The sequence below is a fragment of the Mandrillus leucophaeus genome, unplaced genomic scaffold, assembly GCF_000951045.1.
Source record: "Mandrillus leucophaeus isolate KB7577 unplaced genomic scaffold, Mleu.le_1.0 Scaffold120, whole genome shotgun sequence".
Classification (NCBI taxonomy): domain Eukaryota; kingdom Metazoa; phylum Chordata; class Mammalia; order Primates; family Cercopithecidae; genus Mandrillus; species Mandrillus leucophaeus.
In genome coordinates, this window is record NW_012100321.1 from 1,406,575 (window position 1) to 1,428,063 (window position 21,489).

Below are 21,489 nucleotides of genomic sequence, written 5' to 3' on the forward strand. Positions count from 1 at the left end.
TGACGGCTAGTGATACCCACACATTAATATTAGAATCTTAGAGTCCTAAAGTCATGGGATAGGAGACATTTACATGTCAGGGATAAAGGGATCAGTAGAATGTGGAAATGTGGAGAGATGGCGTCTCGCCCTGTCGCCCAGGCTGAAGTGCAGTGGCCCAGGCTGAAGTGCAGTGGCACGATCTCGGCTGACTGCAACCTCCGCTTCCCGGGTTTAGGCGATTCTCCTGCCTCAGCCTTCCAAGTAGCTGGGATTACAGGTGCATGCGACCATGCTCAGCTAATTTTTTGGATCTTTAGTAGAGATGGGGTTTCACCATGTTGGCCAGGCTGGTCTCAAACTCCTGACCTCGTGATCTGCCTGCCTTGGCCTCCCAAAGTGCTGGGATTACAGGCGTGAGACACCGCGCCCAGCCCTTTTTTGTTTTTGTTTTTGTTTGAGACAGGATCTTGTTCTGTCATCCAGGCTGGAGTGCAGTTGCACAATCCCAGCTCACTGCAGCCTGGACCTCCTGGGCTCAAGCGGTCCTCCCGCTTCAGCCTCTCAAGCAGCTGGGACTACAGGCTCGTGCCACCACACCTGGCTACTTTTTATACTTTTGGTTTTGCCATGTTTTGCCATGTTGCCCAGGCTGGTCTTGAACTCCTGGGCTCAAGCAATCCGCCGGCCTTGGGCACCCAAAGTGTTGTGATTGTAGGCATGATCCACCGCATACATCCTGTAGCATCATCTTTGCCAAACAATTAATCCAAAGATTTAGCACCATCTTTACCAAACAATTAAACTGGGCATCACAGTAATGGACGAGTGGACATCATGTTCCTCCTGATACAATGCACCCAGGGGGATAGAGCATCTCTTCCATGAGATTCCTGCCAAAGGTGCGGGACTCTAATCACCAGGAAGCATTAGACAAACCCAGAGTGACCATCATTCTAGTAACTGGACTATCATCTTCAAAAGCATCAGGTCGCAAAAGTCGTGAGAAGGCTGAGAAACTGATCCAGACTGAAGGAGACTAAAGAGATTTGACAGGGAAATGCAACGTGTGGTTCTGGATCAAATGGGAAGAGAGGGCAGGAGTGAAAATACAGCTACCAAAGATATTACAGGGATGACTGGGAAAATGGAAACACGGGCTGTGCATCACTTAATTGACATTGAGTTAACAGTATCAATTCAGCGTTAGATTTTTTGAGTGAGAACGTAGTATTGTGATTAGGTAGGAGAATGCCGTTATTCTCAAAAGATGCACGCTCAAGTATGTAGGCATGAAGGTCACAGTATTTGCAATTCGTGGTCACAGAGTGTCACAATTATTGTTGTTGTTATTCTTTTATTATTATTTTGAGACAGAGTCTGGCTCTGTCATCCAGGCTGGAGTGCAGTGGCACAATCTTGGCTCACTGCAACCTCTGCCTCCTGGGCTCAAGTGATTCCCCTACTTCCGCCTCCTGAGTAGCAGGGACTACAGGCACACGTTACCATGCCCAGCTAGTTTTTATTTTTTATTGTTTTGAGAGAGAGTCTTGGTCTGTCTCCCAGGCTGGAGTGCAGTGGTGTGATCTTGCCTCACTGCAACCTCCGACTCCCGGGTTCAAGCAATTCTCCTGCCTCAGCCTCCCAAGTAGCTGGGATTACAGGCGTGTGCCACCAAGCATGGCTAATTTTTGCATTTTTAGTAGAGACAGGGTTTTGCCATGTTGGGCAGGCTGGTCTCAAACTCCTGACCTTAGGTAATCCACCTGCCTCGGCCTCCCAAAGTACTGGGATTACAGGCATGAGCCACTGTGCCTGTCCCACAATTATTAATATTATTAAATATTAAAGACAGATTAAAAGCCAACAGGATAAAATGTGAACAATTGGTGACTGTGGATGAAGGTGATATGACAGTTCATCAAACTGTTCTTGTAGCCCTGCTGTAGGTGTGAAGTTTTTCAAAATAAAATGTAGGATGTGGTGGCTATAGTCCCAGCTACTTGGGAGGCTGAGGCAGGAGGATCACTTGAGCCCAGGACTTTGAGTCCACCCAGGGCAGCATAGCAAGACCCTGCGTCTAAGAAAAAAAGAGTTTGGCTTAGCTGGGCATGGTGGTACACACCTGTAATCCCAGCGACTCAGGAGGCTGAGGCAGGAGAATTGCCTGAACCTGGGAGGTGGAGGTTGCAGTGAGCGGAGATTGAGCCATTGCACTCCAGCCTAGGCAACAGAGCAAGACTCTGTCTTAAAAAAAAAAAAAAAGGGTTTGGGAGAAAAATAACATGGGGACTTTAGAAGCCAGGCATGAGAATCATAGAAGACTAGATTCACAGAACTTGTGTTCCAGCACTGGACACAGAATCTGAGAAGACAAAAATCTTAAAGCCATCAAGTCAGAGACTGGATGGGGTTTGAATTAGAATACCAAAATGTTGGCCAGGTGCGGTGGCTCACGCCTGTAATCCCAGCACTATAGGAGGTCATGGTGGATGGATCACCTGAGGTCAGGAGTTTAAGACCAGCCTGGCCAACATGGTGAAACCCAATCTCTACTAAAAATACAAAAATTAGCCAGGTGAGGTGGTGCACACCTGTAATCCCAGTTACTTAAGACGCTGAGGCACGAGAATCGCTTGAACCTGGGAGGCAGAGGTTGCAGTGAGCCGAGATTGTTCTAAGAGACAGAATGAGACTCAGTCTCAAAAAAATAAAGAATATCAAAATGTTAGAATTCTAGAATCTTAGAACTTCAGACCCTTAGTGTGTCAGCATCATAGGGGATTAAATCTCAGAATCTTGGAACAGCTGTGTTTTGGGGTTCTCAGAGATCACGTTTAGTTTGGAGAAACTAGGCTCACAGGGCCACCCTAGCCCCTGTGAACCTGTGGGAAACTTAGAAAAAGGCTTTCCTTCTTCAAGACACTTATTTCCATAAGTCAGGAAACTGTTATAATAGAAATGCAAATCTACACTGTCTACTATGAGGACAGCTTCCTCAGATATGGTGCTTTTATGCAGTGCACAACTTCAACAACTGTACATGGCAGACCTGCCTGCTCAGACTGAGGCAGGAATCTGCCCAAGGAACACAGTCCAGGGCTAAGCTTGGACTGGAACCCAAGTCTCCTTCCTCCCAGTCTTTGGCCTAAGGTGCCTTAATAAGCAATGCCAGGCCTTGAATGTCTACCAGGATAGGGTAGGAAGGGTAGGAAGATGTTGACTCTTCCTAGCCCTTTGGTTCTACCACTAAACAGCATTTCCTCCTTCACTTCAAACATCTTGGTCCTGGCCAGGTGCAGTAGCTCACACCTGTAATCCCAGCATTTTGGGAGGCTAAGGCGGGTGGACTGCTTGAGCCCAGGAGTTCAAGACCAGCCTGGGCAACATGGTGAAACCTTGTCTCTACAAAACATACCAAAACAACAACAGCAGCAACAGCAACAACAACAAAACAATTAACCAAGCTTGGTGGCATGTGCCTGTAGTCCCAGCTATACTGGAGGCTGAGGTGGGAGGATTGCTTGAGCCTGGGAGGCGGAGATTGCAGTGAGCCATGATTGCGCCACTGTGCTCCAGCCTGAGTGACAGAATGAGACTCTGTCTCAGACAAAACAAAACAAAAACACACCAGCCTGGGCAACAAGGCAAAAACCCACCTTTACAAAAAATATAAAAATCAGATGGGCACTGTGGTGCGCACCTGTAGTCCCAGCTACCTGGGAGGCTGAGATGGGAGGATCACTTGAGCCCAGGAGGTTGAGACTGCAGCGAGCTGTGATCGTGTCACTGCACTCCAGTCCGAGTGACAGAGCAAGACCCTGTCTCAAAAAACAATGAAAAATAAAAACCATCTTGATCCTGAGGTCTTTTGTAAGTGAAAAAGTGGGCTGTTATCCCAGCAGTTGACACCTGTACTCACTTCCTTCTGCAAAGCCCCAGGGCTGTAGATGGGGGCAATGCAGACTAGGGGTGGGTAGGAGTGGAAAGGGGAAAAGATAGTTGAAAGCAGGCCCCAATATGGTGAATGCAGTTCCCTCAACTGAGGGCATCTGGATGATATGGTGCCCTGGGGGAGGATGGACCGAGTGGCCAAAGGGATCCCATGCTACAGGGTGATGGAACAAAGACCTGTGAACGGTTGCATTTTGTTTTGTTTTGTTTTGTTTGAGACAGTGTCTCACTCTCTCACTCAGGCTGGAGCACAGTACACCATGCACCTGTAGTCCCAGCTACTTTGGAGGCTGAGGTGGGAGGATCACTTTAGCCCAGGAGGTGGAGGCTGTGGTGAGCCAGGAAGGCTGGGGTGGGCAGGGTAGGAAAGGTGGATGGAGATGGGCAGACAAAAGGATCCTGGACTGACTGAGGTAGGGGGAAAGACCTGCAAATGTCCAAGCACTGGAAAGAGAAGTGATGAGGGCGGAGAGGGAAGACTGGCTACAAAAGGCAGCCAGGCACACAGTGGTGGAACTCAAGATCTATGAAACAGAGAACTGCCAGGTGCGGTGGCTCACGCCTGTAGTCCCAGCACTTTGGGAGGCCGAGGTGGGTAGATCACCTGAGGTCAGAAGTTTAAGACCAGCCTGACCAACATGGTGAAACCCCATCTCTACTAAAAGTACAAAAAACTAGCTGGGTGTGGTGGTGGGTGCCTATAATCCCAACTACTTGGGAGGCTGAGGCAGAAGAATCATTTGAACCCGGAAGGTGGAGGTTTCAGTGAGCCGAGATCGCACCACTCTACTCAAGTCTGGGCAACAGGGGTGAAACTCTGAGAAAAAGAAGAAAGGAAGAGAGGAGAGAGAGTAGAGGAGATAGAGGAGAGAAAGGGGAGAGGGGAGAGGAGAGAAGAGAGAGGAGAGAAGAGAAGCAAACTGAGTCCCAGGAAGAGAGGGTTAAAGGGATGAGGGATTGACTGCTGCTTGATGGCAGAACTAAAGATCTGGAAACAGTTCAGCCTCAGCTGTACCCCAGGGAGAAGATTAAAGGGGGATGTGCCAGACTACTGAGCAGATAGAACCTCGGAAGAGCTCAGCCACTGGCCTTCTTTCTCCCTGTCTCCTGATTTATTTTTCTTCACAGCTCCTACCACTACCTGGCATTTTTATGTAATCCGTGTTTACTTCCTAATTGCCTGTCTTTCCCAGGAGAATGTGAGCTCCATTTGGGCAGGGACTTTATGAGTTTTGTTCACCACTAGTCACCAGTGCCAGATCTGTTTATCTGTTCCTTGCACATTGTAGACACATGATAAATGTCATTATGGGAAAGGGGAGACTTGTGCATGAATTAACAACACATACTGTTCAAAGCCTGATGTAAGCTGGTGAAAATCATTGAAAAGAACATACTGTAAAGCTGTAAGTCTTAAAATAGTGTGGCATGGACAGAACTACAAATAGATGAATTTTGTGGGCCACGTGACAACAGAGATCTTATCTATCTTGGTTATTGTTCTAGGTTGATCCCCTAAATAAAGGCATCTGGCACACAGTAGGTGCTCAGGAGGAACTGTTAAATGAGAGAATATCACAGATTTGCAAGGAGAGGGGTAAGGAGAGGGACTGGGGCTGTGAGATATGGTAGAGGGTGATAGGTGAGTTGCTTTATGGTGGAACCAAAGACCTTTAGCCAGCATCTGTCTCCTCCACTCCTATTTTATTTTTCTCCATCACACTTATTGCCACTTCAAGTGTTTATATGTTTAGTAGTTTGTATCCTCATTGCAATTTGAAGGCAAGGAGCTTAGCTGTCTTCTTCCCTATGGTATACCTATTGGCATATAGTGTGTGCTCAATAAGCATTTTTACTTTAGTAATGGTGGGAGAAGGCTTATTGTACCAGGTAGCAATACACATAATGGAGCTACAATAATTAAAACAGTGTGGCGTCAGCACAAAACCACGGAAAGATAAAGAATGCAGGAGGAGTGGTGTGAAGACTGAGAGTTTGTCTCATTCATCATGTGCACTGAGTGCCTGTGGCCAGTGCCTGACACATGGTAGGTGCCCAGTAAACATTAATGTTCTTATGCACATGAGGAGACAGCTGTTTTACCAGACAACAAAACATAGAACATGGCCAGACAATGGCTCATGCTTGTAATCCCAGCACTCTGGGAGGCCGAGGTAGGTGGATCACTTGAGGCAAGGAGTTGGAGACCAGCCTGGCCAACGTGGTGAAACCCCATCTCTACTAAAAGTACAGAAATAAGCCGAGTGTGGTGGCACACGCCTATAATCCCAGCAACTCAAGAGGCTGAGGCAGGAGAATCGCTGGAACCTGGGAGGCAGAGGTTGCATCGAGTGGAGATTGTCCCACTCATTCCAGCCTGGGCAACATAGTGAGACTCTTATCTCAAACAAACAAACAAAAACCCAGAGGTAGATAATGAAGGTGGGAGGGGTAGCCTTCGGATAGCCATGCTCTCTGCCTGGTCCAGTGGTGTGTGCCCCACGTCTGGAACAGCACCTGGCACAAAGCAGGCTCTCAGGAATGAATGAATGAACGAATGAATCCTGCAGGAGGCAGTCGGCAGGCGATGAGCCTGGAGGCCGCTGGACAGTGGGACTCACGGCCTGCGCCAGTCCCCTGCACACCCCCCACCCCGGGGCACCCACCTGTACTCGTAGTCGGAGCCCGCCTTGGCCGAGCCGTCCTCAGTGCGGTAGTCCACGTAGAAGGTGCTATTGCCCTCGCCACCCTGGCACGTGACGGACAGCAGCACGGAGCCGCAGTTCTCCAGGCAGTGGTAGAGGCTGGGCTCGAAAAAGATGCGGCTGGCGCCGTCGTCCTCATCCTCGCCCGCGCCCTCGGCCGGCGATGCCCTGCGTGAGGCGTCCGCCGCATGTCTGCGCAGCACGTTCCCAGCGCCGGTCATGAGCCGAGTGGCCTGGATGCGGTAGAAGGCGCGGCTCTTCTGCTGGTGCAGCAGCGCGTAGTAGTTGGCGATGCCCACCAGTTGCTCCAGGTCCTTGTCCGGGTGCTTCTGCTTGAGGTCCTTGAGGATCTGGATGACCTCGCGGCGGCTGGCGTCCAGCTCGCGTGCCTCTGCGGGGCCCGGGCCCAGGCCGCCCAGCTCGCCTGGGGCCTCGGCGCCCACGAACGTGCCATCCAGCTCGATGCTCTTCGGGGGGTCGCCCTCTGCGCCTATGATGATGCCGCTGCGCGGGTCGGTGCGGTAGCGCTTGTACACATACTTGTAGAAGAGCAGCCGCTTGTCGGCCATCCAGGCGAATACCACGCACACCGGGAAGAAGACCAGGGTCAGCAGCGCCTCCCACACCTGCGGGCGGCGGGCATCAGGGTGAGGCCGGGCGGGCCGCCTCCTCCCACCCCGCCTGTGCCGCTCCCCATCTCTCTCCCCAACCCCCAAGCCCGCCGTCTCTCCCTATCCCTTTCTCTGCTGTTTTTGTTTTGTTTTGTTTTGTTTTGTTTTTGAGACAGAGTCTTGTTCTCTAGCCCAGGCTGGAGTGCAGTGGCGCGGCCTCGGTGCACTAAACATTGAACCTTGGCCTCCCGGGTACCGGTTCAAGCAATTCTCCCGCCTCAGCCTCCCAAGAGTAGCTGGGATTACAGGCATGCGCCACCATGCCTAGCTAATTTTTGTATATATATATATATATATATATTTTTAGCAGAGACGGGGTTTCACCATGTTGGCCAGGCTGGTCTTGAACTCCTGACCTCGTGATCCTCCCACCTCGAGCTCCCAAACTGCTGGGATTATAGGTGTGAGCCTTGTCTCTGTTTTTGTTCATCTCTGCCTCTCCCCATCTCTCTTTCTTCTCCCCCCCTCCATCTCTCCCCACCTCTTTCGGTCTCTGTTCATCTCTGCCTCTCCCCATGTCTCTCTCCCGAGTTCTGTTTCCCCCATTTCTCTCTCTCCCTCTTCTTCTCTCATCTCTCTCCATCTCAATCTCTGTTCATCTCTGCCTCTCCCTGTCTCTCTGTCCTCCCCTCTCCCCATCTCTCCCCACCTCCTTCTGTCTCTGTTTGTCTCTGCCTTTCCCCATCTCTCTCTCCCCCCATTTCTCTGTCTCCCGTTCCTTCCCCCATCTCGCTCTGTCTCCTTCTATCTCTGGCCCTCCCTTTTTGTCTCTGACTCTGTTCATCTCTGCCTCTCCCCATCTCTCTCCCCGGAGTTCTCCATTTCCCCTCATTTCTCTCTTTCCCTCTCCTTCCCCCATCTCTCTCCATCTCGTTCTATCTCTGTTCATCTCTGCCTCTCCCCACCTCTCTCCTCCTCCTCATTTCTCTCTCCTTTCCCGCTCCTCTCTTAGTTTCTCTCAACCTCCCTCTTGTCTCTGTTCATCTCTCTCTCTCCCCACCATTTCTCTCTCTCCCTCTCCTTCCCCCCATCTCTCTCCATCTCTTTCTATCTCTGTCCCTCCCTTTTGGTCTCTGTTTGGCTCTTGCCTCTCCCCATGTCTGGACATGTCTCCATGCCCTTTTATATCTTTTGGTAGATCTCCATCTCTCTCCCTTGTGAGTTTCTTTCTCTTTCTCTCTCAATATCTGTGTTTCTCCAGGGCTACTTTTTTCCCTCTCCCCGTCCCCATTTCTCTGTCTCTCCTTTCCCCTGTCCTTATCTTAGTTTCTATGTCCCTCTTGTCTCTGTTCACCTCTCTCTCTCTCCCCATCTCTCTCTCCTTATCTCTCTCCTTTCTCCCACCCCTTTCCATCTCGTTCTGTCTGTCCCTCCCTCTCTGTCTCTGTCTCTGCTCATCTCTGCCTCTTCCCATCTCTCCCTACCCCCTTTTCTCTCTCTCTCCTTGCTCCCATTCCTCTCCATCTCTTTGTCTCTCTGTTCCTCACTTATTCTCTATTTCCCTCTTATTTCTGTTCACCTCTGCCTCTCCCCATCTCTCTCCCTCGCCTTCCTCCCATCTCTTTTTAACTGTGTCCTCCCTTTTTGTCTCTGGCCTCTCCCCATCCCCCCACATTTATATCTCTCTCTCCATCTCGTTCTATCTCTCTCTGTTCCTGTTCGTCTCTGCCTCTCTCCATCGCTCTCTGTGTGTGCCGCTGTCTCTTTCCCTCCTTGCCTCTGTCTCAATGGTTTTCTTAGCCTTTGCTCCTCCTCTGTCTTTCTTCCTGGCTCCCTCTCTTTGCTTGTCGCCTCGGTCTCCTGGTCTCCATGTCCTTCTTTTATATCTATTGGTAGATACCTATTTCTGTCCCTTGTGAGTTTCTTTCTCTTTCTCAATATCTGTGTTTCTCCAGAGCTACTTTTCTCTCTCTCTCCCTCCCTATCTCACTCCCCATCTCTGTGTGCACATGCACGTGTGTATGTGCATGTGTGCGTGTGCATGCATGTGTGTGTGCATGTGTGTCTGTGTGTGCCTGCATGTGTGTGTGCATGTGTGTGTGTCCATCTGTGTGTGTGTGTGGGCATGTGTGTGTGTCCATCTGTGTGCGTGTGTGTGTGTGTGTATGCGTGCGCACATGTGTGTATGTGTTCTCTTTCTCTCCTGGTCTCCTCATTCATCCATCTATCCACCTTTCAGATGCTGAGAACCATGCCCAGCTGCCTAGGTGCCAGGAACCCAGACATCCTCATCCACTACCAAGCAACAGACAATCTCCATCCTGTGGTCCCAGCTGCTGTCAAGGGACAGAGCCTGTGTCTCTTCTGGCCTCTCTCTCCCTCCATCTTTTTTCTGCCTGCCCCATTTCTCCCCCATCACCTGGGGGTGCCTCCACTTCTCCAAACCTTGCCCATCATCCAGGGCCTGCTCTCTGTTCACCCAAACACCCTCAATTCCCCACCCATGACTCCCGCCAGTGCCTCCTTAGCATCTTCCTGGCCCTCGTGGACAGGCTCTGCCTCTAATAGAGACACACATCCGGCTCTTCTGCCTCATAAAACCAGTTCTGGCCAGGCGCGGTGGCTCACGCCTGTAATCCCAGCACTTTGGGAGGCCGAGGCAGGCAGATCACAAGGTCAGGAGATCGAGACCACAGTGAAACCCTGTCTCTACTAAAAATACAAAAAATTAGCCAGGCGCGGTGGCGGGCACCTGTAGTCCCAGCTACTCAGGAGGCTGAGGCAGGAGAATGGCGTGAACCCAGGAGGCGGAGCTTGCAGTGAGCCGAGATCGCGCCACTGTATTCCAGCCTGGGCGACAGAGCGAGACTCCGTCTCAAAAAAAAAAAACAAAAAACCAGTTCCAATGCACAGCCAGGGCAGCTCTGAGTTTGGAGCCTGGCTTTGCCACAGGGATGACTATCTCGTCTCTTGGTCTATAAAATGGGGACATTTCCAAGACTGAATGAGCACATGCATTCCTAGCACACAGCATTCTCAGTTTCTGACACATGAAAAAGACTGAAGATGTGAAATTAACATTGCTTGGCCAAGAATGGTGGCTCACGCCTGTAATCCCAGCACTTTAGGAGGCCAGAGTGGGTGGATCACCTGAGGCCAGGAGTTCGAGAACAGCCTGGCCAACATGGTGAAACCCCATCTCTACCAAAAATACACAACTAGCCAGGTGTGGTGGTGTGCATCTGTAATCCCAGCTACTTGGGTGACTGAGGTGGGAGAACTGCTTGAGCCCAGGATGGGGAGGTTGCAGTGAGCCGAGATCACGTCACTGCACTCCAGTCAGGGTGACAGAGTAAGACTCTGTCTTAAAAAAAAGAAGAAAAAAAAGAACATCGCCATCATTATTATTTAGTACTATTATCTTGGGCCTACAGAGGCCCAAGACTCAGTCTGCTGGTGGTCCGGCACAGGCCTGGCACATGAAAAGCATCCACCAAGACTCGAGGGTTCGCCTTGAAGATATTCATGGAAAGATTCAAATGTTACCTTTCCCATCAAAGATGAAGAAGAAAAGATTAAAGAGTATTTATGGGCCAGGCACGGTGGCTCACGCCTGTAATCCCAGCACTTTGGGAGGTGAAGGCGGGCGGATCACGAGGGCCAACATGGTGAAACCCCGTCTCTACTAAAAATACAAAAATTAGCTGGGCGTGGTGGCACATGCCTGTAATCCCAGCTACTCGGGAGGCTGAGGCAGGATAATTGCTTGAACCCGGAAGGCGGAGGTTGCAGTGAGCCGAGATCACACCATTGCACTCCAGCCTGGCGACAGAGCGAGACTCCATTTCAAAAAAAAAAGAGTATTTACGATGAGAAGGCCCCTGAAGACCAGGCACGGTGGTTCATGCCTATAATACCTGCACTTTGGGAGGCCATGGTGGGTGGATCACTTGAGCTCAGGAGTTCGAGACCAGCCTGGCCAACATGGTGAAACCCCATCTCTACTAAAAATACAAAAATCAGCCAAGTGTGGCGGTGTGTGCCTGTAACCTGTAATCCCAGCTATTAGGAAGGCTGAGGCAGGAGAATCGCTTGAATCTGGGAGGTGGTGGTTGCAGTGAGCGGAGACTGCACCACTGAACTCCAGCCTGGGGGACAGAGTGAGACTCTATCTCAAAAAAAAAAAAAAAAAGAGAAGGTCCCTGAAACATCTTAAAAACAACCCTGGTAGGAAAAATATCTAAGATCCAGTTGCCACACCCTGCTATCACTGTGTTTACTGATGGCTCAGAGAACAGGCAAGACTTGCAAATAGTAAAACTGCATGAAACCAACAGGCAGATTTGGGAAAAGGAGCCGAATGTTCAGCGCAAGCTGTGAAATGAACTCTCTCCCTTCTATTAATTGAACCTACCACTATGTATATTGCAAGGGAGTCTATTCATCAGAAGACAATCCCAAACCCCTAAGATTTTTCTTCCTCCCCGCAGGTAAATAAAAGATGATTCTAGCTGATTCACAATGTTTTTCTAGAGCACCCACTAAGAATGTGTCCAGCCTGGGAGGGCACTGTGACATTTTCAGGCCTCCGTGGAGCAGGCGCACCCCTGAGATAGAGTATTGGAAATCTGGGGGTGTTTATGGGCTTCCATCATCACTAGGGAGGGGGACATGGTCTTGGCCTTTCCTGGCCCGATGACATCCAGCAACTCACAGGACAGTCCCACACAATACAGAAATGTCCCATTTGCCGGCTTACTTCAGAACCCGCCACTAACGTTCTTATCCGTGAAAACACTGTTTATGATAGTGATAATTTATAACTCTGTTTTACGTATTTCTTTTTTTTTTTTTTTGAGATGGAGTTTTACTCTTGTTGCCCAGGCTGGAGTGCAGTGGGCGCAATCTCGGCTCACCACAACCTTTGCCTCCCGGGTTCAAGTGATTCGCCTGCCTCAGCCTCCCAAGTACCTGGGATTACAGGCATGCACCACCACACCTGGCTAATTTTGTATTTTTAGTAGAGACAGGGTTTCTCCATGTTGGTCAGGTTGGTCTTGAACTCCCGACCTCAGGTAATCTGCCCACCTCGGCCTCCCAAAGTGCTGGGATTACAGGCGTGAGCCATTGCGCCCGGCTTATGTATATCGTTTATATCTTTTTTAAGTGTCTTTTTTTTTTTTTTCCTGAGATGAAGTCTATCTCTGTTGCCCAGGCTGGAGTACAGTGGCCCAATCTCAGCTCACTGCAACCTCCACCTCCCAGGTTCAAGCATTTCTCCTGCCTCAGCCTCCCGAGTAGCTGGAATTACAGGCACCCGCCACTATGTCCAGCTATTTTTTGTATTTTTAGTAGAGATGGGGTTTCACCATGTTGGTCAGGCTGGTTTCGAACTCATGACCTCAGGTGATCCATCTACCTCAGCCTCCCAAAGTGCTGGGATTACAGGTGTGAGCCACTGTGCCCGGCCTTATGTATGGTTTCACATACTCCAAATACACTTGTTTTAAGTCTCGCGGCTACCTGTTCCTCTTCCTAGACTTCTTGCACGCAATGGTTTCTGATCTTTTTCTTTCTCTGAAGCCCAACTTATTCATTATAAATCGATGCCTGCATTTGGCTCCCTTGTCATGAGGGTAGTTGTGATGAAGCATTTCCAGGTGGAAATGCACTGTTCTGTTAGAAACCTTTTCTTTAGGCCGGGCACAGTGGCTCACGCCTGTAATCACTTGAGGTCGGGAGTTCAAGACCATCCTGGCCAACATGGCAAAATCCCGTCTCTACTAAAAATACAAAAATTAGCTGGGCGTGGTGGCGCACACCTGTAATCTCAGCTACTCGGGAGGCTGAGGCAGGAGAATCGCTTGAAACTGGGAGGTGGAGATTGCAGTGAGCCAAGATCATGCCACTGCACTCCAGCCTGGGCAACAGAGAAAGACTCCGTCTCAAAAAAAAAAAAAAAATAGAAATCTTTTCTTTGTAACACAGTTTGGACATTATATTGACTTTTTGGAAGCCAAATGCATAGGGGAGTTTGTTAATGAATAGCTAACATTTACTCTGTTCCAGGCAGACTATTTTAGGTCTTTCCACACAGAGCAATTCAGTTAATCCTCATGGCAGCCCTATGAAGTCAGCACTCTCATGATCCCCGTTTTACAGGTGGGGAAACTGAGGCATGGAGAAGCTAAGGAACCTGCCACACAGTGAGGGAAAGGCAGTGAGGGAAAGGCAGAGGTGGGATTTGAACCCAGATCTCTGGCTTCAGGTGCATGGATCAAACTCTGAGGCTACAAGATCTCTCTGTTATTACCTAAGAATTTCATATCAGCAGAAATAAAGGGATGTAACAAAATATCTGTTACATTCTCCTTTCTTCCTTTCTTTTCTTTCTTTTCTGAGAGAGTCTCACTCTGTCACCCAGGCTGCAGTGCAGTGGGGCCATCTTGGCTCACTGCAACTTCCGCCTCCCAGGTTTAAGAGATTCTCCTGCCTCAGCCTCCCAAGTAGCTGGGATTACAGGCGGGCACCACCATGCCAGGCTAATTTTTGTATTTTTAGTAGTGATGGGGTTTTACCATGTTGGCCAGGCTGGTCTCAAACTCCTGATCTCAGGTCCTGCCTCAACCTCCCAAAGTGCTAGGATTACAGGCGTGAGCTACCACACCTGGCCTCAAAAGCCTTTTTGAAAGCCTAACTCAGGACACTGACTTCATTTTAACAGCACCTTAAACTATATGATATATCACTGCATGCTTTTCACCATGGCAGATGGGAAATTCTCTCCTCTTTCTCTCTCCCTCTTTCAGGAGCCCTGTCTTCTGGTGTCACTGTCCTCCCCTTTCCTCACTGTGGCTTCTGATCTCTCTGTTATATATCCTCCTTCATAGAAAACCCACAAGGCATTTTTCTGTCTGTAGCATCAGATCCTTCCTGGGAAGAAACTGTAACTAGCAGAAACCTGACAGATAGGCAAAAATAGATTACACACATGTGTGAATGAATCCTGGACACCTGCAAATAAATTATGCATGTGTGTGACTGAATTAGGCCAGGCCCATAAATAAATTATGCAAATGTAGGAGGCAGTCATGGGGTTGTGGGAAATACATTAGGCAAACGTTGTCAAGGAAGACTACATAGTATGCAGGTTAAGACACGGGCTGAGCGAAAGGCTAATGATTATGAGAATATAGGTATAAATTATGCAGCTGTGGGTCTAAATTTTGTCTCACTATTGGAATAAATTATGCAAAGCAGTCACTGGGCTTATATCGATGTTGCGTTGGATGAGAGTATACATTACACTGAAGTGGCATAAATTATCCCAACATCAGAAACTGATGATGAATAATGAATGAATCATGCAAACCGTGATTACATATCTGGCAAATGGCTAAATTATGCAGATGTAGGTATGTATCTATGCAAGCCTGTGGATAAATTATGCAAATTGCACTAAGTTACTCAAGTCAATTAGCAACGTCGGAAAACACAAGGCTGGATTATATGCGAGGGTAGTATGAATTATGTGAATGGAGGATGTCTTATTGCAAAAGCGGGACTCAATTATGCAAAAGGTAGGGAGTGTAGGAAAACATGTGAACATACCTAGCATGCATTACACAGATCACAGGGCCTCTGTTAGTACATACAACACCCTTTTGGAGCTAAAAGGTGCCCCTTCCAAATGAGCATACTGTTATTAAGTGCAAAACAGTGCATCCCTCCGGGCAAATCAATGTTTGCTGCACCCTCCAGAGATATGGCTGGGTAGCATCAGCAGGACTCCAGCTCCCCCCAGCAGGACTTGCCCTGTTTGGCTTAATCCCCTTGTGCAGTCTGTGACCTGCACAACTGTACTTAGCAGCCCTCTCAGATGTGAGCGTGCATTTCTGCAAATACACCAATCAACATTCCAAGCCAAGAGCCGCCTCTCTGGATTTTGCAGACACACATGCATCAAGAAAGCATCCATGGGTCTTTGCTCACCTGGACCACACCCGGGGAAAAAACAGCAAGGATGAGATAAAGCCAAACGTAGGCGAAGATGCTCCAAGAGGCAGTGACGAAGAAGACTCGCAGGTGCTTGATCTTGCGGCTCTCGCCGGCTGGGATGACGTAGATGCACACGGCGATGACCACAAACATGTTGAAGGCAGCGCTGCCCACGATGGTGCCTGGGCCCAGCTCACCCGCCTGGAAGTTGTGACCGCAGACCTCGATGACTGACAGCAGGATCTCGGGGGCAGAGGAGCCCAGGGCCATGAGCGTGAGGTTGGACACTGTCTCGTTCCAAATGCGAACGGTGCCCACGCTGGTCTCGCCGTTGGCCTTGGTGATGGTGATCTCTTTTTCTTTTGATGTGATGACCTCGATGGCTGCCATGAAGCGGTCGGCGATGATGGACACTCCCAGAAACATGTAGACCATGGCCACAAAGTAGACCACTGCCCGTGCTGCCTTGTCACCCAGCGATGGGTCGTCGGGCTCCCACACGGGCAGCAGCACCCCCGGCTGGCAGCGGTAGGACCCCTGGCAGCCCCCTGTGCTGGTGTCGCTGTCATTGGCCGGGGGAGGCGGCAGGGAGGGGGTTGGGGTGGCTGCCCCGGAGCATGGGGGAGCCGCCAGGAGGAGTGCGACCCCCACCAAGGCCAGGGGAGCCATGTGGGGTGGTGGGGTCCTGTGGGGAAGGAGGAGGAGGTCTGGGTGAGGGAAGCAAACCCCTTTCTGTAACACAAAGGTCAAAGCTCACTGGGGAAGGAGGGTTAGGGGAGAAGCTGAGGACCAATGCAGGGAGGATGGGGACCCAGGGTGACGGAGACACAGAGAGACACAGAGAGTGCCAGAGACCCACAGAGAGAGAAAGACTGAAAGATAAGGACAGAGGAACCCCCGTGCGCTGCTGGTGGGAATGCAGATTGGTCTATGCACTTCGGGAAACTACAGCCGAACACACCACGCATCGTGCAATTCAGCAGTTTTGCTCCTCGGTATGTGCCTGAGAAATAGGTCCTTATGTCCACTAAGGAGCCAGGCGCAGTGGCTCACACCTGTAATCCCTGCACTTTGGGAGGCCGAGGTGGGTGGATCACCTGAGGTCAGGAGTTCGAGACCAGCCTGGCCAACATGGTGAAACCTCGTCTCTACTAAAAATACAAAAACTAGCTGGGCAGGGTGGCGGGAGCCTGTAACCCCAACTACTCGGGAGGCTGAGGCAAGAGAATCGCTTGAACCTGGGAGGCGGAGGTTGCAGTGAGCTGAGATGGCGCTACTGTAGTCCAGCCTGGGTGACAGAGTGAGACTTCATCTCAAATAAAATAAAATAAAATAAGAATGTTCATAGCAGCTTTATTTATAATAGCGTCAATCTTGAAACAACCCAGAGGCCTATCAGCAGTAAAATGGAGATAGACGTTTGGAGGATTTACACAGTGGAATATTATAGAGCACTGAAAAGGGAGTGAATTATTTGCTGCTGCACCCAGCACATGGATGAATCTCACAGATATCACAACGGCTGAATGAAGCCAGGCACAAAAGCACACAAACCGCAAAATTCACTAAGAGGCAGGGAGCAGGAGGCTCTGAGTTTGTTAGGAGATTCAGTCTCCAACTCGGCCCTGTGAAAGCTCTTGCGCAGGATTTGGGCTGTGGCGGGTGTTGGACCATGTCTGTCTGTTTCAAGTAGGGCTGGGGAGGGGTTGCTGGAGGGTCTCATTCATGTCCCTCCCCAAGGTGGTAGCAGGCATCAGTCTCTCCAGCTTCCCTGTGTCTGACCTGGGCTTTTCCCCAGGCTCTGTAAGTGGTGCAGTTCCTTAGGGGCTGTGACATCCAAGGCCCTGGGCCGGGCCTTCTGTCCCATTTGTGGGTGTGGGGGATCTACTGTTTCCTTATTTCTCTCCCTGCCTCTGGTGCTGAGTTTGAGTGGCTATTATCGTGTCTTATCTGGGTTTCCTTTTAAAACACAAATCACTGGACACGGTGGCTCACACCTGTAATCCTAGCACTTTAAGGCCGAGGCAGGTGGATCACTTGAGGTCAGGAGTTTGAGACCAGCCTGGCCAACATGGTGAAACCCTGTCTCTACCAAAAATACAAAAAATACAAAAAAAAAAAATTTAGCCAGGTGTGGTGGCGTGTGCCTGTAATCTCAGCTACTCAGGAGGCTGAGGCATGAGAATTGCTTGAGCCAGGGAGGCGGAGGTTGAAGTGAGCCGAGATCATGCCATTGCACTCCAGTCTGGGCGACAAAAGCAGACTCTGTCTCAAAAAAAAACCAAAACCAAACCAACAACAAAAAAAGCCCACAAATCGGCTTGCATCATCCCTCTGCTGTTCAGAAACCCCCATGGCTCCCATCTCACTCACAGCACCAATGTCCTCTCCAGGGCCTGTGAGGTCCTGCACAATCCGGCCCCGAATCCCTCTCTGGCCTCTTTTTCTGCCCTCTCCCCCTCACCCAGTCTGCCTCAGCCACCCTCACCTCCCCTCTGCTCCTCAGCCTCACCAGACAAGCTTCTGCCTTGGAGCCCTGGCACCTGCCGTTCCCCCTTCTTCTAACACACTTCTCTATTTGTGTATTTATTTTTGAGACAGGGTCTCGCTCTGTCACCCAGGCTGGAGTGCAGCGGCGCCATAACAGCTCACTGCAGCCTCGACCTCCAGGGCTCAGTGATCCTCCCTCCTCAGCCTCCCAAGTAGCAGGAAGTACAGGCGTGCACCACCACACCCAGCTAATCTTTTGTAGAGCCAGGAGTCTCTTTGTTGCCTAGGCTGTTCTTGAACTCCTGGGTTCAGGCGCTCCACCTGCCTTGGCCTCCCAAAGTGCTGAGATCACAGGCGCATGCCACCGTGCCCAGCCCACTCTTCCCCACATATCCACTAGCCTTGCTCCCTCCTCCCTTTCGGGTTTCCACTCTGACGTCACCTTCCCCGAACACCCCATCCAAAATGACACCCTCCCCCTTTGGGGAGTGCCCCTCCATTCCACAGGTGAGAGGACCAAGGTGCAGAGAGGTTATGGAACTTGTCCACATCATCCAGCACCAACTCTGGCTCCCAGGTGGTCTCTCCAAGAGTGGCCCTGACTCTGAGCTCGTCCGCCCCACCCTCGCATTGCCATGGTAACCCAGTGGCTTATCAAAAAGGGAGGGAGAGAGGAAGAGAGGTGTCCCGGGAGCCTCCACGCTCCAGACCCCTCTGCCACCAGCCTCATTTCTTCCAGGGGCTTCCATTTGCCTGAAAAGTTCTTCTGAGCGTCTAACCCACAGCCTGTCCCCAACTCACACCCACGTACCCATGGGCTGGGAGCTGGCTCCTCTGGGGGAGGGAGGCAGCGTGTTGGCAGAACTTCCCAAGAAGGAGAGAGCAAGCGAGGAGCATGCCTGTGTGCGTGTGTGTGTGTGTGTGTGTGTGTGTGTGTGTGTGTGCAGGCAGGGGCGGGGGACAGGGGTGATTCTTAAAGGGCACTGCACAATTAGCCCCCTCAGCAAGGCCCCTAATGATACGTCTAATTAGCAGCCCCCTAATTAGCAACAACTTAGGCATAATTACAAACCCACCAGGATCCAAAGCAAAGACTGTGCTCCCTTCTCCCTCCGCCTCCCCGGCTTTCAGGAGAGACAGGAGTCAGGAATTCTTCTAAAGCAGCAAACCAAACCCCAGTCTCTCCGGGAGGGAGCCTCGGCCTGGGAGTTCCTCCCTCAGCTTTAACCACCTGCCCCTGCTGCTGCAGTTCTCAAGGGAGACCAGGGCCAGGTGATGGGGGTTCTCATGTCCACCCTCCTAGCCCAGGGGCTGGGCCAAGTACAGCCTAGTGCAATCCCTTTTTCCTGCAAAACCTGGTTTCTCGCTGGGGCCTTGCGGGAGGAGCAGTCAGGGAGAGAAAGCACTAGATAAATATTTGTGAAATGAATGACCAAGAGGTCTGAGCCCTGTCACTGGGGACCATGGGCTCCCTCTGCTCCCGGCTCCTGCCTCTGCCTCTCCATCCACCAGCAGCCCTGAAACCCAATCTGCTTTTAGAATCCAGGGGCAAAAGGATCAGGTGGAGCCCAGGGTGGGAATGGGGAGGGCAGATGGCAGGCACCATCTCCCAGGGCCATCTCTCCCTCCCTTTGTGGGCCCGTGGCCAACGGGTCAGCGGTGAGCACCCCTGTTCCACCTCACGCGCCTCTTGGGTCCTTGGTCAGAAGAATGGGACTGCGTGCCTGGGGGTGGGTGCAGTCTGGCGTGCCAGGTAAGACCCGTCCCTCATATCCCTCACGCTGCCACCCCACAGTGGGGCGGTGCTGCGAGGGGTGCTTTCCTGACTGTGCCTGTGTTGGGGGGCTGGCCCTCAGACTTCTAAACATGCACGTTTACTGCCCCAGCGTGAGCCCAGGCGCTCCCAACCACCTTGAAATGGTCCAGTGTGGGGATCACATCACAGGGTTTGGGTGCTTGGGGCTGTGATACACTGATAATAGGTAAACTGAGGTCCAAAGGAGGAACAGGGCTCTTAACCTAGTGCTCTTTAAAGTCATCTGAAGCCCCCCGCAGGCACTGTCACATAGGGCTGGGATCTCACCTGCAGCCAGGGAGACACACACACACACACAGACCAGGGCTACAGGCACAGCCTCATACCTTTTCTCCATCACTCACTCTCTCGCCCACCTTCTCCAGGGCCCCCTTCACTCAAGGAAGGCAGACAGTGTGTTGGCCAGGGCCCTCTCAGCACCCCCCAAGAGGTGGCGGAGAAGCTGTTGAGACCCACCCCCACTGAGACAGGTGTGAGGCTGGCACACCAGGAAAGGGATGGAAGTGAGACTGCAGGAAGGACTGGCCTGGTCTAACCCAGTACCCAGTGCTTGCTCGGAGCAGGAAAGGTACTCAGTAATTATCAACAAGAATGAATGAATCAAGAGCTGAACAAACAGCAAGAGGTATGGAAGTTAGACGGTAGGAAGGACTGGTCCAGTTATACGAGGAAGAATGGGGAGGTTAGCTTGAAGGGAGGTCTGGTCTCATCTCTACTACAAAGGCTACCGGTTAAACTGCAAGAAGGACCAGCCTCAGAATGTCAGAAACAAGGCAAGGGGAGGCGGGCTGGGTTCTCAGGGGAAAGTTGGGGTGGGTGCCGGCTGGGAGGACCAGAGAGAGCAAGGGAGCTCTGCTCAAGTGGGGAGAGGAGTTTAGAGGACTCCAGGCCTGGGGGAGCCCACTTGGCGGGTGGGGGAGGTCTTCTTCCTCCAGGTCTCCCCTGCCAGGGGCGGAGACAGTGGTGTGTAGGAGGAGGGCGCACCGGCTCCCAGGGAGAGCCAGAGAAGCGGAAAGAGAGACAGAAACAGAGACTGAGATACCCAGAGACAGAGATGGAGATGAGGGGGAGAGAGAGAGAGAAAGAGAGAGAGGGAGAGAGAGATGCGGACATGGGAAGAGACAGAGACACGGAGAAAGCAGAGACAGAGAGAGACACTGGAAGGCTGAGACAGGGGAGAGAGGCAGAGACACAGAGACACAGAGAAACAGAGATGGCGCAAGAGGAAAGGAGAGAGAAACCCAGGACTTAGAGACAGTAGAGACAGAGCCCCCCGGCACAGAGACACAGAGAGTGAGACAGGAGTGAGAGACTGAGAGACAGAGACTCCCAGAGGCGGCCAGGCTCTGCTAGACAGAGACCCCTGACAGATGTGGAGAGACAGAAAGATGAGACCCAGACACAGGAAGGCGGGGGCGGAGGTAGAGAGCGCGGGAGGGGGGGTGCCCCAGACGGGGTGGGGGCGGGGTGTCCTCCCCCCCAGGTACCCAGGCGGCCCCCCTCCCCAGCCGCCTGAGAACCAGGAGGGGCTGAAGGTGTTGGGGCGGCTGGTGGCACTCCCACCCCACAGAAGGTACCCATGCTGGGCCAGGCAGCCCCCCACCTCCATAAACCAGCCCAGGGAAGCCAGCTTCAGGCTTCCCGAACCGCCCCCATTCCGCGCCTGGGGTAACCCCGTCCTTTCCCCACGCCCCCACCTACCCACCAATGGGGTCTCTTACCTGCAGCTACAGCCTGCAGCAGGTCCCCCCAGCGCTGGGCTGGCAGTGGTGGGCGACTCCGCCCGAAAGAGAGAGAGAGATTGAGAGAGAGAAAAGCCGGAGACTGAGAGGGAGAGCCGGGGAGGAGGGGAGGGAGAGGGGATAGAGGGAGGAGAGGAGGAGAGGGGAGGGACACGGGGGAGGGGGAGTCGGCGAGGGAGCGAGAGAGGGGGAGG

The 21,489-nt window shown here is 51.6% G+C and overlaps 1 protein-coding gene across 2 annotated transcripts in view; it reads right to left on the reverse strand.

Annotated features, from left to right (window-relative positions):
* The window catches only part of SLC8A2 (solute carrier family 8 (sodium/calcium exchanger), member 2), a 62,061-nt gene extending 40,573 nt beyond the window's left edge, over positions 1 to 21,488 (reverse strand). Inside the window, exons 1-3 of one of the 2 annotated variants that reach the window (XM_011969818.1) lie at positions 21,275 to 21,488; positions 15,242 to 15,932; positions 6,600 to 7,264 (exon numbers count right to left, since the gene is read on the reverse strand). In XM_011969818.1, coding sequence (XP_011825208.1) covers positions 6,600 to 7,264; positions 15,242 to 15,916 — 1,340 coding nt within the window. In that variant the 5' untranslated portion in view covers positions 15,917 to 15,932; positions 21,275 to 21,488. The remainder of the gene's footprint in view (positions 1 to 6,599; positions 7,265 to 15,241; positions 15,933 to 21,274) is intronic. The other variant, XM_011969824.1, reaches the window with a different exon arrangement.
* Between the last annotated feature and the right edge of the window lies 1 nt (position 21,489).